General features: G+C 46.3%; 1 protein-coding gene across 3 annotated transcripts; it reads right to left on the bottom strand.

The window, feature by feature from the left end:
- Window positions 1–231: 231 nt before the first annotated feature.
- On the bottom strand, window positions 232–15,723 carry THUMPD2 (THUMP domain containing 2). 3 transcript variants are annotated; one of them, XM_041407093.1, is made up of 11 exons: window positions 15,625–15,723; window positions 15,025–15,157; window positions 13,467–13,882; window positions 12,250–12,327; window positions 10,904–10,956; window positions 10,511–10,598; window positions 9,769–9,840; window positions 9,068–9,182; window positions 6,797–6,914; window positions 5,272–5,346; window positions 232–5,127 (listed from the first exon to the last, which is right to left on the bottom strand). In XM_041407093.1, the coding sequence occupies exons 1-11, from the start codon at window positions 15,721–15,723 to the stop codon at window positions 4,680–4,682; spliced, it is 1,695 nt and encodes a 564-aa protein (XP_041263027.1). In that variant the 3' UTR covers window positions 232–4,679. The 3 variants fall into 3 exon arrangements, with proteins under 3 accessions (XP_041263027.1, XP_041263029.1, XP_041263028.1); XM_041407095.1 differs by lacking the exon at window positions 9,068–9,182 and having other exon boundaries at window positions 5,039–5,127; XM_041407094.1 differs by lacking the exons at window positions 232–5,127; window positions 9,068–9,182 and having other exon boundaries at window positions 5,194–5,346.
- Window positions 15,724–17,628: the final 1,905 nt, after the last annotated feature.

Below are 17,628 nucleotides of genomic sequence, written 5' to 3'. Positions count from 1 at the left end.
AGAAATAGAATAAGAAATACAGTACAGAGTTGAAGAGCAAAGGAAATAGCATAAAAGTTAAATAGAAAAAGAAATAGAGTGAAAAAGATACAGTTAGAGAGAAAAGGAAATAGAGAGAAAAAGAAATACAGTTAAAGCTAGAGAGAAAAATAAACAGATTTCAAGTATAAAGTATATAGAGAAAAAGAAAGTGAAATAATGAAATAGGGAAACAGAGAAACAGAGGGGAAATAGTCATAGAGAAGCAGAGAGATAGAGTTAGAAAGATTGAGAAACAGAAACAGAGCTGATGAAGCAGAGAGATGCAGTTAGAGACAGACAGAAATAAAGTCCGAAACAGAAAAGTGAAGTGAGGAATAGACTGAAAAGTAAGGTGAGAAGCAAAGCAAGAAATACAGTGGAAAAAATGACTGAACCACACCAAAGAAAGACAGGAGCCAAAGGGTGGGGGGGTTGCTTTAGGGTTGACTCAACTTCATTGAAAGAATCAGATCTGACCCCACCGCTACCTGCCACTGCCAGCGCGTCTCCTGCCTGTCTCCAGCTCCACTGAATCTGCCACCCGTGTCCCCACACCAGGGACGGGGACAGAAAATTACACTAGAAGCACGGTGGCAGTGTCAGAGCTGGCTCAGGTTCAGGCAGGCAAATGGACACCTTTCTGACAAGCGGGGTCCTTCTGTGGCGTCATTTTTGTCCCTACCCAAAAGCACAAGTGCACGATGATGCCATCTTTAGACGAACACGATGAGTCACATACAGCCATCTTTGGTGTGGCATCACGTGACTTTCGCCCTTATTTGCCGTCGTTGTTACTGGCAGATGTCACTTCCAGTTAATCACCGCCACCTTTGGGTGTGGTGTCACGTGACTTCCAGCTGTCATCGCCATCTTGGGATCTGGCAGAAGCCACTTCTGGCTACGCCCCCATTGTTTCTGCAGCATGGAAAAAGGGCCCCCCTTCTCAGAAAGGCGCCTGTCCTGCTGCCTGAGCCAAACTCCAACTCTGCTCTCGCCCCATCGTGTCCCCACGCTGGAAAGCGCCACACAAGATCAAGCTGCAAGTGTGGAGTCGTGGTTGGGCCTCGCGTCAGGCTCAGGCAGGCAGGAAAAGGAGAGAGGTCCTGCCGCAATGCCGTTTTGTCCTCCTCAAAGCGCATGTGTGACTGGCCGCCATCTGGGAAGGACGGTGTCACCCACGTGCCTGGGCCGCCATCTTGAGTGTGGCATTTCCCACGGGAGCTGCAATATGCAGTGCTCATCATCAGGCAGCAGCAGTGATTGTCCCGGCTGAGATCTCCAGCTGTGTCAGACAGAAAACCCTCTGAACACTGACAGCTATTTCTACTGCTTTCACAGAGATACTTTCTTCCATTTTCAAGCCCTTAAATTATTGTACTTGCATTTTTAAACCCTCTGTATCTATATTTAGAATTTCTTATACTCCAAGATCCTTGTATACAATTCAGTAGATACAGGACTGTAGTTGCAAGTAATTTTTTTAAAAATTCTTTTTATATAGAGATAAGTAAGGCTACAATTTTTAATATTTTTTTGCACAAGCACAGCCCCTAAACTTCTAAGCATTTTTTGGCTGCAACCTCCATTTTTGGGAGGACCCCACCTAACCCCTCTCACACCCAACTCACCTTCTCCTCCACTGCATCTTCACTCTTGCAGTGACACTGGGGTGCCCCAAATTACATCATCACCACCCAGACTCCAACTCCTATCCTTTTTACTCGCCCCCAAAGGAGGTACAAAATGAATTAAACTAGTCCAGACACCAGGGTGTTGGTTTAATAATCCCATTTACATACAGCCCCCCTCCAGAAGGGGCCTCCATATAATTTCTTATTTTCTAAAATCTTGTATAGAATAGCTATATTTTTATTTTAAATAAAATAAAATATGCATCTACATACAAATTAGTATTTTTTTTCTGTATACAAAAATGAGAAACTTTACAGGTTTCAATACATAAATAAGTATGAACAGAAATTCTGTATTTATTTCAGATATGCTGATGCCCACAGTTACACAAGCACAGTGTGCCAGTAATAACATAACTAGCTATATTTAATACTAGGATATTTTGAATGGCAATATGTAACAAACCAAGTGTGTCTCAATTTGCTATTCAAAGAAGACTAATTATAATCTGATAAGACGCAGCTCGGGATCTATCTCTAATTACCTTACTTCTGGTTAAATTACAGCTCCTGACTGTAAAATCCCTGAAAAATCAGTTTTAATCTATTACTCTCCTCAAGCTAAAATAATTGTGACAACATAATGGCATTAACGTTTAAAATTATGTTCTTGCATATCTAACACAGAACTTTATCCAATACCAAAATGTATTAAGAATCTATTCAGTCTGCTTCTATATATTCTGTGAATACAGTGAATTGCCATAAGTCTACTGTTGTTAAAATATAATTTTGATGTATCCAGTTCCTAGAGCATGTATATTGTACAAGAAAAAATACCTGCAAAGGTCTGGGTTCACTTCTAATTTCTTCCAAAGAGCTGCATATATTTTTGTATTTTGAAGTACTGATGTAAAAGTATGTATTTATTTGTATATGTAGTTGACTTGCTTTGACAAAATACAGAAAACTTTGCTTGCTATTACTCAGGAAAAGAGTTTTGTGAAGAGTAGCTCTATTATTTTTGTATGGCTGCTATACAGATAACATATGATCCAAGTCATTACAGAAGAATTCATCTATACTTACAGCAAGTCTCAGAATTTCACACATAGATGTTTCTTTAGGGTGTGTTTTTCCACAGAACAGGGGTTTTTTGGTTGCTTTTACATGTGTCTGTAGTTCAGCATCATATAAACTTAGAGGGAACACCTGGAAAATTTTCAGTGTTGGTATGACTACAGGGCACACACCATTATGTTCAGGTCTCATCACTGTAATCCCCAAAACATCCAACAACTTCAAAAAGCAACAGACTGAAGACATCAGTTAATTGCCTCCAAAAATGCAGTACCTACAAACAATGAGGGTTGATGTGACATTAGCACTGCAACTGCCATTTACATTCCTTTTTTTGTTGGTGTTGCAAGACTAGAAAAACCAGCTTTCATACAAAAAAAAAAAAAACAAGCAGGGACCAAAAACAGCCCTAGGACATAGGTAAAGGCACTACAATACACAAACAGAACTTGGCAGGACAACACAAAACTATCCTTCCATGTCTCAGACAAGGAACAAATGTCTTACAGCTGCATGTGGGCAGCACAACGTGGCCTACGCTGCTTTCTTCTAAAATACCAAAGCAAAAATTCTCACCAAGGCATTTCTAAATGTTTTTGGCAGCACAATGGTTGAAGAATACTGAACCACACTAGATAAATACAGTTAACCAGAGTTCAAAGTAATTGTTTGTAAAAACGTAACAATTTCAAACTACAATTACACATTATTCCTTGATTTCTTTGATACGCTCAGTGTTAGAAAAAAAGGCAAGCCAAATGAAACAAAAACAAAACCAGAAACTACAACAAACAAAAACAAACCTCCCCGCAAATCCCACCCTTAAAGTTTGCTTTAGTCCAAAATGCTGCTGAGTTTCAAAAGAAAGTCTTTATCATAGACTGCACAGCTGTAAAAATATACATTAACAACTACAAGATATTTTAGGACAGAAAAGTGTGTTTGAAAATGCAAATATAATCCTAGTTTTTACATTTCTCATTAAAAACATTGGAGAGAAACAGTGTTGAAGTCAACAAAATAGCATTATTAAACCCAACCCTGCTCTTTAAGGTGATCTTCAGTCTTTTGACACAGTCTTTTATCCTAATTTTTCCTCCCCAAAAGTCCTCCAGTGTTCCTGCAGATTGACATGGCTTAGGAAAGTAGTGAGAAGTCTTTATGCTTAGTTGTCACAGAAAACATGCAATGTTTTTTGGTTTTTGCTATCTCAGCCTTTGTACAAAGGACGCTAAAACCCAAAGGAGAGAGTGATTTCAGTATTGCCTTGGGCCCTTTCTGTCATGCTGGTACAGTTCTAGAAGCCCTATTTTGACGAGACAGAAGAATCAAGAGAAAAGGTACAGAGAAGAAAAAAAGGTGTCACAAAAGTGCAGGAGAGAAAGGGAGAGGCAGGGCAGGGAGGACCCAGGACACACAAAACAGGGTCAGGGCCCAGGGCCTGGGACTGGCTGCAGCTCCAGCTGTCACTGCTGCTTCTTGTCCTTCTGGCCTCCCTTCCTGCTCAGCATCTCAGGGGGCACACCTATCCTTCATCTAAGAACAACCTGAACACTAAGAATACTTAGAATAGACAAAGCTGCAGCTTAAATATTACTTTAAAATGAATAGCTGGAGTGCACAGCCCAAAGATCATGGGCTACCACAACTGGCTTTGCAGTTCTGCAAATGAGGAGTCTCTCCCACAGAAACTCCTCCCAATACTGAGCAGTTTCGCCTAAACAAGGATTTGAGGACTCTGCCACATTACAATACACTATATCCTCTTTCACTGTATCCAATACAGTAGAACTGGCATCTTCCACTTCTCCTATTAAACCAGAGACAGAACAGCACAGAGCCTTAGGACTGCCCAAGAACATGAGGCAATCTAAGGGATGGCACTGGGTGTGTCTGCATCAGCAGAGCCCCACGAGTCCTGCTGCTCCCGAAGCATTCAAGTTCTCTTCAGCCCAGGGCCAGAGAGCTCCCAGTTCCAGGGAGTGTACCAGTACTGGGACAGCTCTCAGTCCCAGTTCTGCTGCTCCCAGGAGCAGACACCTTCCTGTATTTGTGTATGAAAGCATCAGTCTTGCCCAGGCTAACGGCATAGACACCCTCTGGCAGCAGAGACCCGAAATGTCTGCTGAGAACAGGTTTTCCACCCCCCCGGGCCAAGAAGGAGGAATTCCCATCCACACTTGGGGCTGCTCCACTGTCACCATCAGCACAGGCCTCAGCAGGGTCACCTCCAGCACACCTGGTCAAACCATCCATGGCTTGTGCAGGGGCTGCTCCACTGTCACCATCAGCACAGGCCTCAGCAGGGTCACCTCCAGCACACCTGGTCAAACCATCCATGGCTTGTGCAGGGGCTGCTCCACTGTCACCATCAGCAAAGGCCCCTCCAGCACACCTGGGCAAACCATCCATGGCTTGTGCAAGGGCTGCTCCCCTGTCACCATCAGCAAAGGCCCCTCCAGCACACCTGGGCAAACCATCCATGGCTTGGGCAGGGGCTGCTCCACTGTCACCATCAGCAAAGGCACCTCCAGCACACCTGGTCAAACGATCCACGTGTCTGCGGAGCTCCTGGCTCAGCAGCAACACCAGGGTCCCTCCAACACGAAGCACTCTGGCAACCACAGGAAAAAAAAAGGTTAGATGTTGATCCCTTCAGGCATCCCTTTGCCTCTGCTGACACTTCAGATGCCACCTGCATTCAGTGAAACACCTGAGTGTGTCACAGCTCAACTCAGTGAGCTGCACCTCCAAGAGGAATTCAAATCCCCCGTCTTCTTACCTCTTTCTAAATAGGAGAACAGGGCCCTGTCCTGACTCCAAAACATTTCTGAATGTTAGTAGTTATTTCTATTGGGTTAGCAGGGAAGAGAAACTAATTTTTTACTGCACTCAGCATTCTTTCAAGCATCAAGGGCACCATTAAGCCCAGGGTTTTTGGAGATTGCAAAGGAACAGCCTGCCTGTGCAGCAAGGGCTGCTCAGATTAGCATGGTAATTCTGAAACTGGCCCTTCCTTTCGGAAACTTCAAAAAACAGCCTTTTGGAACTTGTCCTGTTCCACTGATCCTGAATGGCTTTCAAACTCAGGAAGCAGAAGAAAATTAATCAATGTTTGCAATTAATTTTTCGAGGTATGTGTCCAAACATTACACGTGGCTTTGAAAGAAGGGAAAAAGAAATAGTATCCTGACTCAGTTTACAGTAAGTAGTTTGAACAGCTTTACTGGTGAGGCTCTCATGGCCCCTTCTTCAGGGAATATTTTACTTAGGATGGACCAATAGAGCAAATAAGGCCAGAAAACAAGATTGCCATACCATTCTGTGGAGCCATGCAACCTTCTCCATCACCTTCCCACCACATTCCTGCATTGGCTGAGTAAAATCAACATCTGCTGAAGAGCAGTCCTAGAGAAAGGGCTTCTTTTCAGGCAAGAAGTAGAGGGGAAGATGGCTTGACCTGTCTGTTAGAAGCAGCCCAGCTATCAGCTTGGCCCAACTCTGCCACCAAAGGACACGGTGAGAGATGAAAGGACACACCAAAAACCAGCCCAGGCTGCTAGTGAGGCATTCCTGAACAGCAAGGACAATGCATGTCCCTTCTCGTGGTCTTGAGATCCTTCCTGCCAAGACAGGCTGGTCAAAGCTTGGCTGTGACCTCAAAAAGGAAAGACTTAATTTATACGAGCAGGCCTCAACTAGAAAAGGATTATAGCTTTATTAGCCTGGCCACGCTTTAACTTTGTCCAGTTAGGCCTCTCCTCTTTCTCCTTTCTGCCACACTGGAGTATGGCTCAGAAACATTTCCCAATTGTGAATTGCAAAGAGCGTTTGAGAGCACGGCCCACACCGGATCCTCCCTTGGCAGCTCACAGCTGGTGAAACACAACGTAACAGCCTCCAAGGGACAAGTAATGGGCTGAGACCTCCACAGCCTGCACAGGGTCACACGACAGAGTTGGAGACTACGGAATAAAGCAGATCTGAAGCTGGCTGAATGCTGAGGTCACATACCATTATGGCACGTCCATCAAACCCATGAGGGTGCCAAAGGCCACACGTACCTCTCCATTTCCTGGAGAAGATCTGGTAGGAGCTGGGAATCACTTGTGGTCTTGAACTTCTTCCCAAACGGAATATCCGAAATAACACTATCAAAGCTTTCTGAAGGCAACGGCAGTGCTGCAGAATAAAGGCAGGTCTTTACTCATCTCTGACTGTGTGAAAAATGCACAGCAGCTCTGCCCCTGTTCCCCCTTCAACACTGCCTGCCAGCTCTTTTTGGGCTATGCACATGCACATAATCCACATTTTGGATTATGCAGATCCACAGCTCCTTCTGCACTTGCCTTCATGAACTCCACCGTGGAGACACCACCCTCTGCAGACTGGGAGGAGACAAATGCGTGGCAGCACTGTTCAGTCTGCAGAGTCTCCACTCCTGAGGATGTCTGCCCCTGCAGCAAGACTCTCCTAGGGCACTACACAGTCCCAGATTAACTGCTGCCTCTCAACACCCAGTACATCTTAAACATGAAAATCGTTGAGCAAAACACAAAAGAGCTACATTTGTGAGCACTTTACTCAGTGCAAATGTTCAAGTGCACATGTATGTATGGCAAGGAGCTACCTCCAGTTCCTCTCCATGCCCCTTTTCTTCCCTCAAGGAATCTGGTTACAGCCAGAATCACTTGGATCCTGTCAGAGCTCATGCCTCTGAAGGGTCACCTCAGAGCTTCTGCATCCCAGCTGAGGTCAGCTCCCCTAAGGAAGATGCAGCACTGCACCTGTGGTGATGAAGGCTGGCCACGTGCCAGGCTGTGCAGGCCAGCTGAGACCCTTCCTGAGACCCTGGAGGTCCTCCATCCCGTGCCAGGCTGTGCAGGCCAGCTGAGACCCTTCCTGAGACCCTGGAGGTCCCTCCATCCCTTGCCAGGCTGTGCAGCCAGGCTGGGATCCCTCCTGAGACCCTGGAGGTCCCTCCATCCCGTGCCAGGCTGCGCAGCCAGGCTGGGATCCCTCCTGAGACTCTGGAGGTCCCTTCTGGAGGTCCCTCCATCCCGTGCCAGGCTGCGCAGCCAGGCTGGGATCCCTCCTGAGACTCTGGAGGTCCCTCCATCCCGTGCCAGGCTGTGCAGCCAGGCTGAGATCCCTCCTGAGACCCTGGAGGTCCCTTCTGGAGGTCCCTCCATCCCGTGCCAGGCTGTGCAGGCCAGCAGGCCTGGGCCCTGCACAGACCCTGGGGTCCTCCATCCCTCAGGGTGCTCCAAACTCGCTTGACACGGCCTTGAGTAGACAGCAGGACTAAAGACTTCCAACAGTCCCTCCTCACCTAAACTCTGCTGAGATTCTATGCCAACTTTTCTACAACTAGCTGGAGATATTTCCTGGACCATTCTTGGGTCAACACTTGCAGCACAACAACTGGGTATTAATTTTATCTGCAAATGAAAGGACATGCCACCTACAGCCCTTCTCAAGACATGCAGAAGTTACAGCTTCTGACCAGTGATGGAGACACCAACTTGCTCAGTTTAGAAAACCTGACAGCTAAGTACCATCCATTATCCTAGAAACCAAAGTCAAACACAGCTTTTAAGCGAGAAATAAACCTACATTTTTATTAAAAAAATCAATAATGTTTCTTACCATTCCAGTAAGAAATAAATACTGCAAGGTAAAAAAAAAAAAAATATGCAAACTTCATCACTCATGCACAGGGAAACTCAGCCAGCTTGCCTGTCATGGATTTCACACAGGCATAATTTAGCCTCAGACTCTGAGGTCCAGAATAAGGTCATACAATTATTTCCTTCTCTACAGAATTGCTTGTAAACCAAGAGTAAATAGACTTCCTTTTACAGGAGAAAGGAACCATAATTCAAAATACTCCTACTGCAAAACATGAACAATGCAGCTCAGCTTAATGTGTCCTCACCAATACTCACCTGGTAAATTTAACTTACAGGCTGCATTTCATTTGGATTTGTCCTGGCTGTGTTCCACTAAGATACAAAAAAAACTCACATGGTACATACTCTTTATGGTATTGTGGTGGTGAATCACACATTTACCATGAAGAGAGACAATTACTGTCCATGGCAGACAATTGTAATTTTTATTGTCTTCTGCTGACTTCATTCTTACCAAAGTTCCAGGTGCAGGCAGCAGGGAGGAAGTACCTCCCTTCATAATTATTCCTTCACTAGCACTAGCACCAGAGCCACAACCCAGCTATTTGTTGGGAGTTAGCTCTGCAACATATCACCTCAGGGGAACCTACCTGTACAATCCCAGAAACACAAAATATCCACCTGGAAATCCCACAGACATACCTTTCACAGAAGCTTTCAGCAGCTCAATCTTATCCACTAAGCCTGCAGTTCTGATATTGCCATCTGCACCCTCTAACTGTGAGTCACTTATATCAGCACCCCAGTAACAAGCTTCCTGTCCAGAGAGAGAGAGAAAAGTAACTTTGTGAACACTCTAGCTCTTTATTTCATTAACCCTTCTTGAACTGCCTTGTTGCACAGCTCTTGCAAGACAGCCCCCTTTCTGGGACATCTGCTGTTGTTACATAGAGCAATCCGCAATCCAGAGGGTGGAGTAACGGAGGAAGTATGTGCTGTCTCCACTCTTTTAATGCTCTGGTCTGCTCAAGACACTTGAAATGACAGAAATACCAAGAGCATGTCCTAACAGCACAACCCCAGCTAGGTACAGCCAGCCCCACTGCCCCTAATGCTGACAACTGTCCCACGACACTGACACCTCCGACCCCAGGAAGCTTCACAAGCTCGTGGCTGCCTCACACAAAGCCTGCAGTGGGAATCACCAGCTGCACCAGCCTGCAGGACACATTCATCTGGGGAACCTTTGTACTGAAACACTTCTAGCAGCTGCCCAGAAAGATTGGTTCGGTTTCACCTTTCCAGGCAGCAATGGGCTTTTGCCTAAATGGCAGAGAGAAAACCCTGTCCCACAAGTACCAGTTTCCCTGCAGGGGTCCAGCAGCTGGCACTGGGATACTCACAGGCCACTCCTTGGCAGCCTCCAGCAGGATGGTTCCTAGCCCACACATGGGATCCAGCACAAGAGCACCAGCCTACAAAAACAGAGGGGTTACTGCATCCCCAGCATGCCAAACTCCTTACCCAGGACAGAGCTCACACAGGGATGTGCACAATCCCACTGAACCCAGCACAGGTTAACAAGAATCTCTGGTAATCCCTGGCCAAACTCGCCTGTAAGAGAATATAGTGAAAAGCACCAACAGCTTCACTGCAGACAGTGTGAAGCTATTGGGGAGCTTGAGGAGGAGGACACATTCAGGAGGAAATATTACAAGTGGACTGCAGACATATGTTGGTACCAATGTGAAAAGATACCACATTTCCTTGGAAAACAACAGCAAATAACATTTCATTTTTTCACTGTTGCAGAACAGCAGAAAAAATCTTGCCACTTAGACATGTATATGTACAAGGATTACCAGCTCTGTTGAGAAGCACCTGGAGTTACAGCAGACACCTGGCTGAACTCCAGGTGACAGCACACTCATCACAGGCAGGGCAGACCCTGGCCACAGGCACTAGGGAATGGGGCACTGAAATCACCCCACTCCTCCCCAGTAAATGGAGCATTGAAATCACCTAACTCCTTCCCAGGGAATGGGGCACTGAAATCACCCCACTCCTTCCCAGCCCCAGACCCCATGAGCAGCACCCCATTCCCTTCGTTCAGGACCCATTTCTTCACAAGGAACATTCACTGACCCTGATTTCAGCCAGAGATGCCATGGCCCATGCCACTGTTGACCGCAGTCCTGCTGTTCTGATATACTCTCTGTTTGCCAATGGAAGCCTGCAGACAGCAAAGAACCAAAAAAGTTAACTAAAACAGCAGCAGAACCACCCAGACAAGCCCATGTAATGTCAAAGAACAAATGAAATAGACAGATCTCCTGAGAGACAGAGAACTCTGCTTTTAACCATAACTCACTGCAAAATCTGGTCTGTGTGTTCATTTAAAACGCAGGCAGATCACAAGACTAATTTAACAAGAGTCATTATCAAACCAAAAGATAAATACTCATGGTGGATAGCAAGATTTACAAATCCTGTGTGTTCTGATATTGCCACAATAAATCTAGTGGGGAGAACACTTACCTGAAAAGAGGAATCCCCACCACAGAGTGAATGTCATTAAGATGTACAAAGATCTAGAAGAAAAAAAAACAACCCCAACATTTTAAAGTCTCAAACTGACACAACAATAGCTTTAACTCATTTAAACCAGACACAGATGCTTCTACAAACTTCTGATTTCAGTTTTTAAGAACAAAAATCCATACTACAAACAACAACAATTAATTGGAAGAAATCCCACTAGATTATCTGAATGCCACTTTACAGATTATTTAATGCTTAATCAAGCTGAGGGGGATTTTGTCAGCCAGGAATCCATCAGCAAGCACTTGAATTTATAAGGGGGCCTATTTTTCCTTAACACAGCATAGGAATTTTTAGTTATAAATCCATTTACTACAAGTGGGAGAATATTATTCACTGCATACTAGCAACAAAATAATAAACATTTTAAAAACACCAACTAAACAAAAAACCCCAAACAAAAAAACCCAAACCAAACCCCACCAAACAAAAAACCCAAAACAAACAACAAGAAATTGTCCTGTAGAGAACATCCCAAAAGAAGACTGAGCTCCCCAGCAGGTCTTGCATGACTGCAATCCCTGCACACAGGAAGCACAAAGGGAAACACAACACTGCTGGAAAATCCCAGTCCTCAGCACTTGAGCAGCTTCAGAGCAAAATCTGGGCAAGAAGAGGAGGTGCAGGTGAGCCTCACCAAAGCTGTACATAGTACACAGTGCGGGCACCAGCGCCAGGAAACAACCTCCAGAGTTTCTGCAGGTCTGGAATCTCTCAGCATCAGAGCTGAGAGCAGCTTCCACAAGCCAAGGGCAGGGATGGACAAACATCCCTGAAGAAACACTCCTTGTCAGGAGCAAGGAATCCTCTGGAAGGTCTCCGGGCAGCTGCACCAGCAAGGGTGCACAAAGGGAGCAGTTTGCTATTTGTGGAGGAACAGCCCCCGGGCCTTGTATGTGATATTCTCAAGTCCAGCTCCTTGAGAACAGCCTATGATGCCTGCTCCCTTCCCCTCCAGAGGCCACAGACACCCACGGCTTAGGTGAATTCCATTTTCACAGTCAGAGTCCAGCAGTCTGTGAGGGTGCTGGATCCTGAAACTCCTCCTCTGGGGATCCTTCTCCTCCCATGCAGGCAGACCCAGCCAGGCTGGGGTTCATGCCAGAGTTCTGGAAGGCACACACACACACACCAGGGCCACACACATGCTGATTTTCAGGTAAATTCAGCAGCAGGAAGACCAGCAGGGACAGGCCGTGGTCCCATGTGCAAAGGGAGCAGAGAACAAAACCAAAGGTGTCCGGGTGAGTCTGGAAGCATCCACAGGCACACAAGCAGCCTACCTCCAGGTCAGGGTCCCGCAGATCAGTACGCCACCTGCACTGCTTCACCAGCGCCGTGCCAATGGCTCTTCCGACCTCCTAGGAGGGGGAGAACAGTCACAGGCACAGAAAAACATAGAACTGGGGAAACTGCAGAGCACAGCCTTGGATTCACAACCCTCAGAAATCCCAGGGAAGAGTCTATGCCTAAGAGAGTAATTCACACAACTCACAGCAGAAGAGGTGCAACAGGGCAGAGCAAGTGAGTGAGAGGCAAAGCAAACATAGCACAAGGCAAACAACCAACACTCAGCTGCAGCAAGAGGAGAGGCTGAAGTTCCAGATCTGATCAAGTGACAATAAAACATTCACTTGAGCTGGACTTGATCCTTGTGGATCCCTTCCAACTCAGAATATTCTGTGACTGCCACCGTTCTGGAATTCTTAATCATATGCACAAAATACTTTCAATGGCTCTAAGGCAGATTACCCAACAGAAAACCTGCAAATGCACAACTACAACTCACAATATTAACGCTTCATTATATATAGAAAGCTCTGATTACCTTTAGAGTATAGGTTCAAACATAGCACAAATTTAGGCAAACACCCTCACAGGGAAGCTCATGTGTACTCACCTCACCAAGGTGCTAGCTTTAGTAGAAAAAAAACCTAAACTACTGACACCTTCCAGTAAGAGTAACCCGCCCAGATGGGAAGAGGGCTGAATAGAACAGACCCCAGAGGACTGCATGCCACTATTCTTTCCTAAGGACCAAGACTCCCAGGGCTGTATTTCTGAAGAACAAATTCTCTACAATACCTAGTCAGAGGCAACTGAAACTGTGAGTTCTGGCTTTTACCCCTTCATCCAGCCTGCCACAACTGAGAGGAGTAAGGCCCCACGGTCCTTGCAATGGCCCTTCAAGTAGCTCTAAATTATCCAATCCCTTCTCAGCCTCCACAGGCCCAGAACCTCAAAGTCTTACCTTTGCTTATCCTCAACAAAAGGTATTGATTTGAAAAACATGAAGGGTAATAGTGCACAGAAATCAAAAACAGCATTTGAATTTCCACTTGTTTAAGGTGAATGCAGGTTAAGGGCTTTTTGAGAAAATACAGAAAAAGCTTACATCAGTTTATTATTCCAGAAGACACAACACAACTGAAATGACTAACAAACTACACATCTCTGTTCACCCTTGCTGAATTCTTTTGAAGTAGGTACCTCAGCATACCTGTGAAGTCAGTATTCTGGCAATCGCTCCACTGCAGCGACATGACACCCTGAAGCTGAAGCAAAGCTCCTCACTGGCAGCAGGATCCTCTCCACTGCCTCTGGAAGGCAATTCTGAGGAAGTCCTGCTCTCAGTCCAGCACTCCTGCCTGCTCATTGTGTCTGGTGCCTCACAGGTCTCCCCAGCTCCCACCTGACACTTCTCAGACACAATTGCCTTCACGTGCTCTGTTTTCTGCCTTTTACTTGCAGTATTTGTCTCTTCTTCTGTCCTTCTCTTCAGAGACAATGCATTTTCTTCAGAGCCATAATGTGTTTTCCCCTTGTGTCCATGAAGCTTTCTCCAAACAGAGATAATATCCAGCCAGTATTTCGGGTCCTCAATGACAAGGCTTTTAATCTCATGAAGCATTTTCCCTAGAAGAAAAAAACAGTTTTGGGTTAAGTACCTCATCCTCGGCATTCCACTTCCCTAGGGACTGAGCACAGCTGTTCACAGCAGCTGTGTTCAGATTTCTTTCATGTGTGAGTCCAGAGTCACAGGCACAGCTGAGCACTCAGCACCCACCAGGAACCACAGAGGCACCCCTCTGATTACCAGCACTGCACAACCAAGACTAAATCACGCAAGGGTTGAATTCTGCACAAGAAGTCAGCAGCTGTAGAAAACCAGAGGACCTGTGAGTGTCATTCCCAGGGACAGAGCACCAGCCTACCATGCCACCCTCCCCAGAAAGCACTTGACCCAGGTTTAAGCGATGCAGAACACTCTCCAGAATTGAAAGACAAACATGAATTACTTTGAGTCATCTCAGGCAAAACCAAGTTTATTCTTTCAGAAAGAAAATTTCTGCTTCCCATTCATCACTGTGCCTTCAATCCTGCAACACACACCTACATGTGTGGGCAGTCCCAAGCTAGCCACAAGAGAGGCATGAGGAACAGAGAGGCCAATTCACTTAAATACATGAAAGCTGGTCAAGGAAAAAACATAAAGGTCTTTCTAGTTATCACTTAAAATCTTAGAATCATGATCAAGTTTCATCCTCAAAGCTGAAGGTAATCTCCCAAATAAAAATCCAGCAGCAGGCAGATATCAATCCATCTACCTTGAAATTCTCACTCCAACACTGACAGAGAACATGATCCAAGCAGTTGAGACTTAGAAGGACGGTGCATACTTAGGAGTAAATTGTCACAATATATAGGTTGGGATTCACTTCGTTTAACAGAAAATAAGACTTGTTAAAATAAACACAAGAGATCCAGGACTGAACTTTGGTTTTCAGGTGGGTTATTATTCTCTTTTTTGGGGCTGGGCAGGGGAAAGGGTCTTTAAAATACAGATATACACTCAGTGCCAGCACAATACAGGCTGCAAGGTAGCTATGGAAAACAATTTAAAAGCCCTTTTCAGATCAAAAAAATGTTGAAAACGCACGTGGGTGAAAGACACTTCAGGATGGATTACTGTCAATTAGAACTACAGCCACCAGTATAAAACTAAACGCTTCAAATGTTATAACCAGGACGCAAACCAAGGCTTCCCGTGTCCGTACCTCTGTTCCCGGACACCGGCAGCGGACTGTGCTTCTTCAGCAGCAGGAACAGGCGCTCCCCCGAGCGCAGCTGCCGCAGCTCCCCAGGTCCCGCCGCCGCCCTGAAGAACACTTTTCCCGAGACGCAGTCCACCTGCGGGGAGAACACCCGTCGGACCCGGCCGGGCGGCTCCGGGTGAGCCCCTCCCGCAGCCCCGCGGCAGCGCAGCTCCGGCTCCCTGAGGGCGAGCCCCTCCGACCCCGGCCAGCCACGCGCCGGGGCGGCACAGCCCGGGCCGTGCTCGCCGGGCTGCGGGCGCGGAGCTCCCCGCTCACCCGGACCGGACTGGTCACTGGCTCCCGCTCACCCGGACCGGACCGCCCGGGCGGTCACTGGCTGCCGCTCCCCGCTCACCCGGACGGGACTGGTCACTGGCTCCCGCTCACCTGGACAGGGCCGCCCGGGCGGTCACTGGCTCCCGCTCACCCGGACCGGACCGCCCGGGCGGTCACTGGCTCCCGCTCACCCGGACCGGACCGCCCGGGCGGTCACTGGCTGCCACTCCCCGCTCACCTGGACAGGACCGCCCGGGCGGTCACTGGCCCCGGCTCCCCGCTCACCTCGGTGGCGCCGAGCCGAGCCCGCACCTCCCGCGCCAGGAAGGGCTCCAGCCCGCGTCCCGCCGTGCAGAAAAACCTCCCCGGCTCCGCCGACGACATCTTGGAGGTGTGGCCTGCTGGGGGCGGGGGCCCCTCGGGGGCGTGGCCTACTTGGGGGCGTGGCCTAATTCAGTCAGTAGATTAAAAATTAACTTAAAAAATTAAAATTAAATTTTAAATTAATTAAATGCTGTTATTTGAGTAGCTGCTGTTTCACTCAAACAGGGAAGCACAGACTTGAACAGTTTTCTATTTTTGAGAAGATGCTTTTGTCGATTGCCAGCTAAATCTGTGTGAGTTTTGGGAATTACTAATGCAGAACAGAGTTATCATCTGGAGTCTGCAAATGTAATATGCAATCAGAAGGAGCTGGAGCATTTGGAGAAGACAGAAACACTCAGATTCTCAGGGAAAAGCTTTCAGCATAAATGTCTGATAATTACTCATTTAATATTTTCGTGCAGCTGTGTGTATTATTCAACAGACAAGACTCAAACAATGTAAAGTGCATGAAGAAAAGGTAAAGGAAGTGTAAATCAGCATCCACTCCCTCTCCACAATGGAGACAGCCCCTTTGGCTGTTTATTAAACAGCCAACAGGTGTGAAAACATTAGATTGTATTGTTCTTACTATTCTTACTGAGATCAGTACATTCAAATACAGAAATATTTTCTGGACTGTTTAAAAGCTTACCCAGAAGAAAAATATCAGAAAAAACACCACACAAATCCTGCTTTAAAATTCATCATCTTTAACAATCCAGAAATTTTCACTACAATAAGTTAAAGTTTCTTCTCAAAATAAAATCTAAACATCAAGTTAACACAGAATTAGGAGGTTGAGCAGAAGCTCATACAATACAAGGATTCTTCTCATCACCACCATCCACAGGACAGCACAACTAAGTCACAATTGTCCACAATCTAGTCCAGAATTGTCACAACTCAGACCTGAACTTTGGAGTCTGCTGCTAAGTGCACACACACAGCTTTATGTCCCTATGAGCAGGATAAGGCAGATAAATGTATCCCAGTAGACAGAAACAATTCAGCCTAAAGGAATTAGTGAGTCCCTTCAGGAATCCTAAATGAACATTTAAAACTAAACTGAATGAAATTTCTTAAAAATCATGGGCTGAAAGGAATAAGCCTCTTTGTAAGTCAGAATTTGTTATTATATAAAAGAAACCTGCGCACAAAATGAAGTCAGTGATGGAAGCATATATCAGTGATCCAAATCCCTGCATGCCAGTTCACTAACAAAACTGAAGTTGTATCTCAAAGAAACATTTACAGTCATACAAATCCATTGCATGAAATCCATGTTCATACATCCTCATTTTTAAAAAGTCACAGCATAGTATCTAGTGAGTGCATTTGGCTTGGGGATTTTGATTTCAACCATCTAATTTGGACATGAATCAGAAATCTTCTCTACCTGCTATAAAACAAGGGAAAAAAGCAAAGCTCTAAAGAACATGACAAAAGTGTTCGCTCTCACTGAAAAGAGTAATTAAATAAACTTTAGCCTCATCAGAAAAGTTGGAATTGGGTGGGGGTAGGGAGGAAGGATCAAAATTGGGGGAAAAAAAACCCCAAAGAGTATCATTTATTCTCAGAATGGTTTACCTTGGAACGGACCTTAAAACTCGTCCAGTTCCATCAACCTGCCATGGAGGGACACTTCCCACTGTCCCAGGTTGCTCCAAGCCCCATCCAGCCTGGCCTTGTGCACTTCCAGGGACCCAGGGGCAGCCCAGCTGCTCTGGGCACCTGTGCCAGGGCCTGGCCACGCTCACAGGGAACAATTCCTTCCCAATATCCCATCCAGCCCTGCCCTCTGGCAGTGGGAAGCCGTTCCCCTTGCGCTGTCCCTCCAGGCCCGTGCCCAAGCCGCTCTCCGGCTGTCCCGGAGCCCTGCAAGGGGCTCATTTCTCCGGCCCTCTCCTCTCTCTCTCCCTTCCC

This window comes from Onychostruthus taczanowskii, unplaced genomic scaffold, assembly GCF_017590055.1.
Source record: "Onychostruthus taczanowskii isolate IOZ18803 unplaced genomic scaffold, ASM1759005v1 scaffold253, whole genome shotgun sequence".
NCBI lineage: Eukaryota > Metazoa > Chordata > Aves > Passeriformes > Passeridae > Onychostruthus > Onychostruthus taczanowskii.
The sequence above is the reverse complement of the archived record's forward strand: the minus strand, read 5'-3'. Positions and strand labels throughout refer to the sequence as shown.

Excerpts from the sequence above, each read along its gene's own strand:
- THUMPD2 (XM_041407093.1), bottom strand. The coding sequence starts at position 15,723 with ATGTCGTCGGCGGAGCCGGGGAGGTTTTTCTGCACGGCGGGACGCGGG. Across the intron at positions 13,883-15,024 it reads GCCGGTGTCCGGGAACAGAG|GGAAAATGCTTCATGAGATT; the intron begins GTACGGACACGG and ends TTTTTCTTCTAG. Across the intron at positions 10,599-10,903 it reads GTGGGGATTCCTCTTTTCAG|GCTTCCATTGGCAAACAGAG; the intron begins GTAAGTGTTCTC and ends TGCTGTCTGCAG.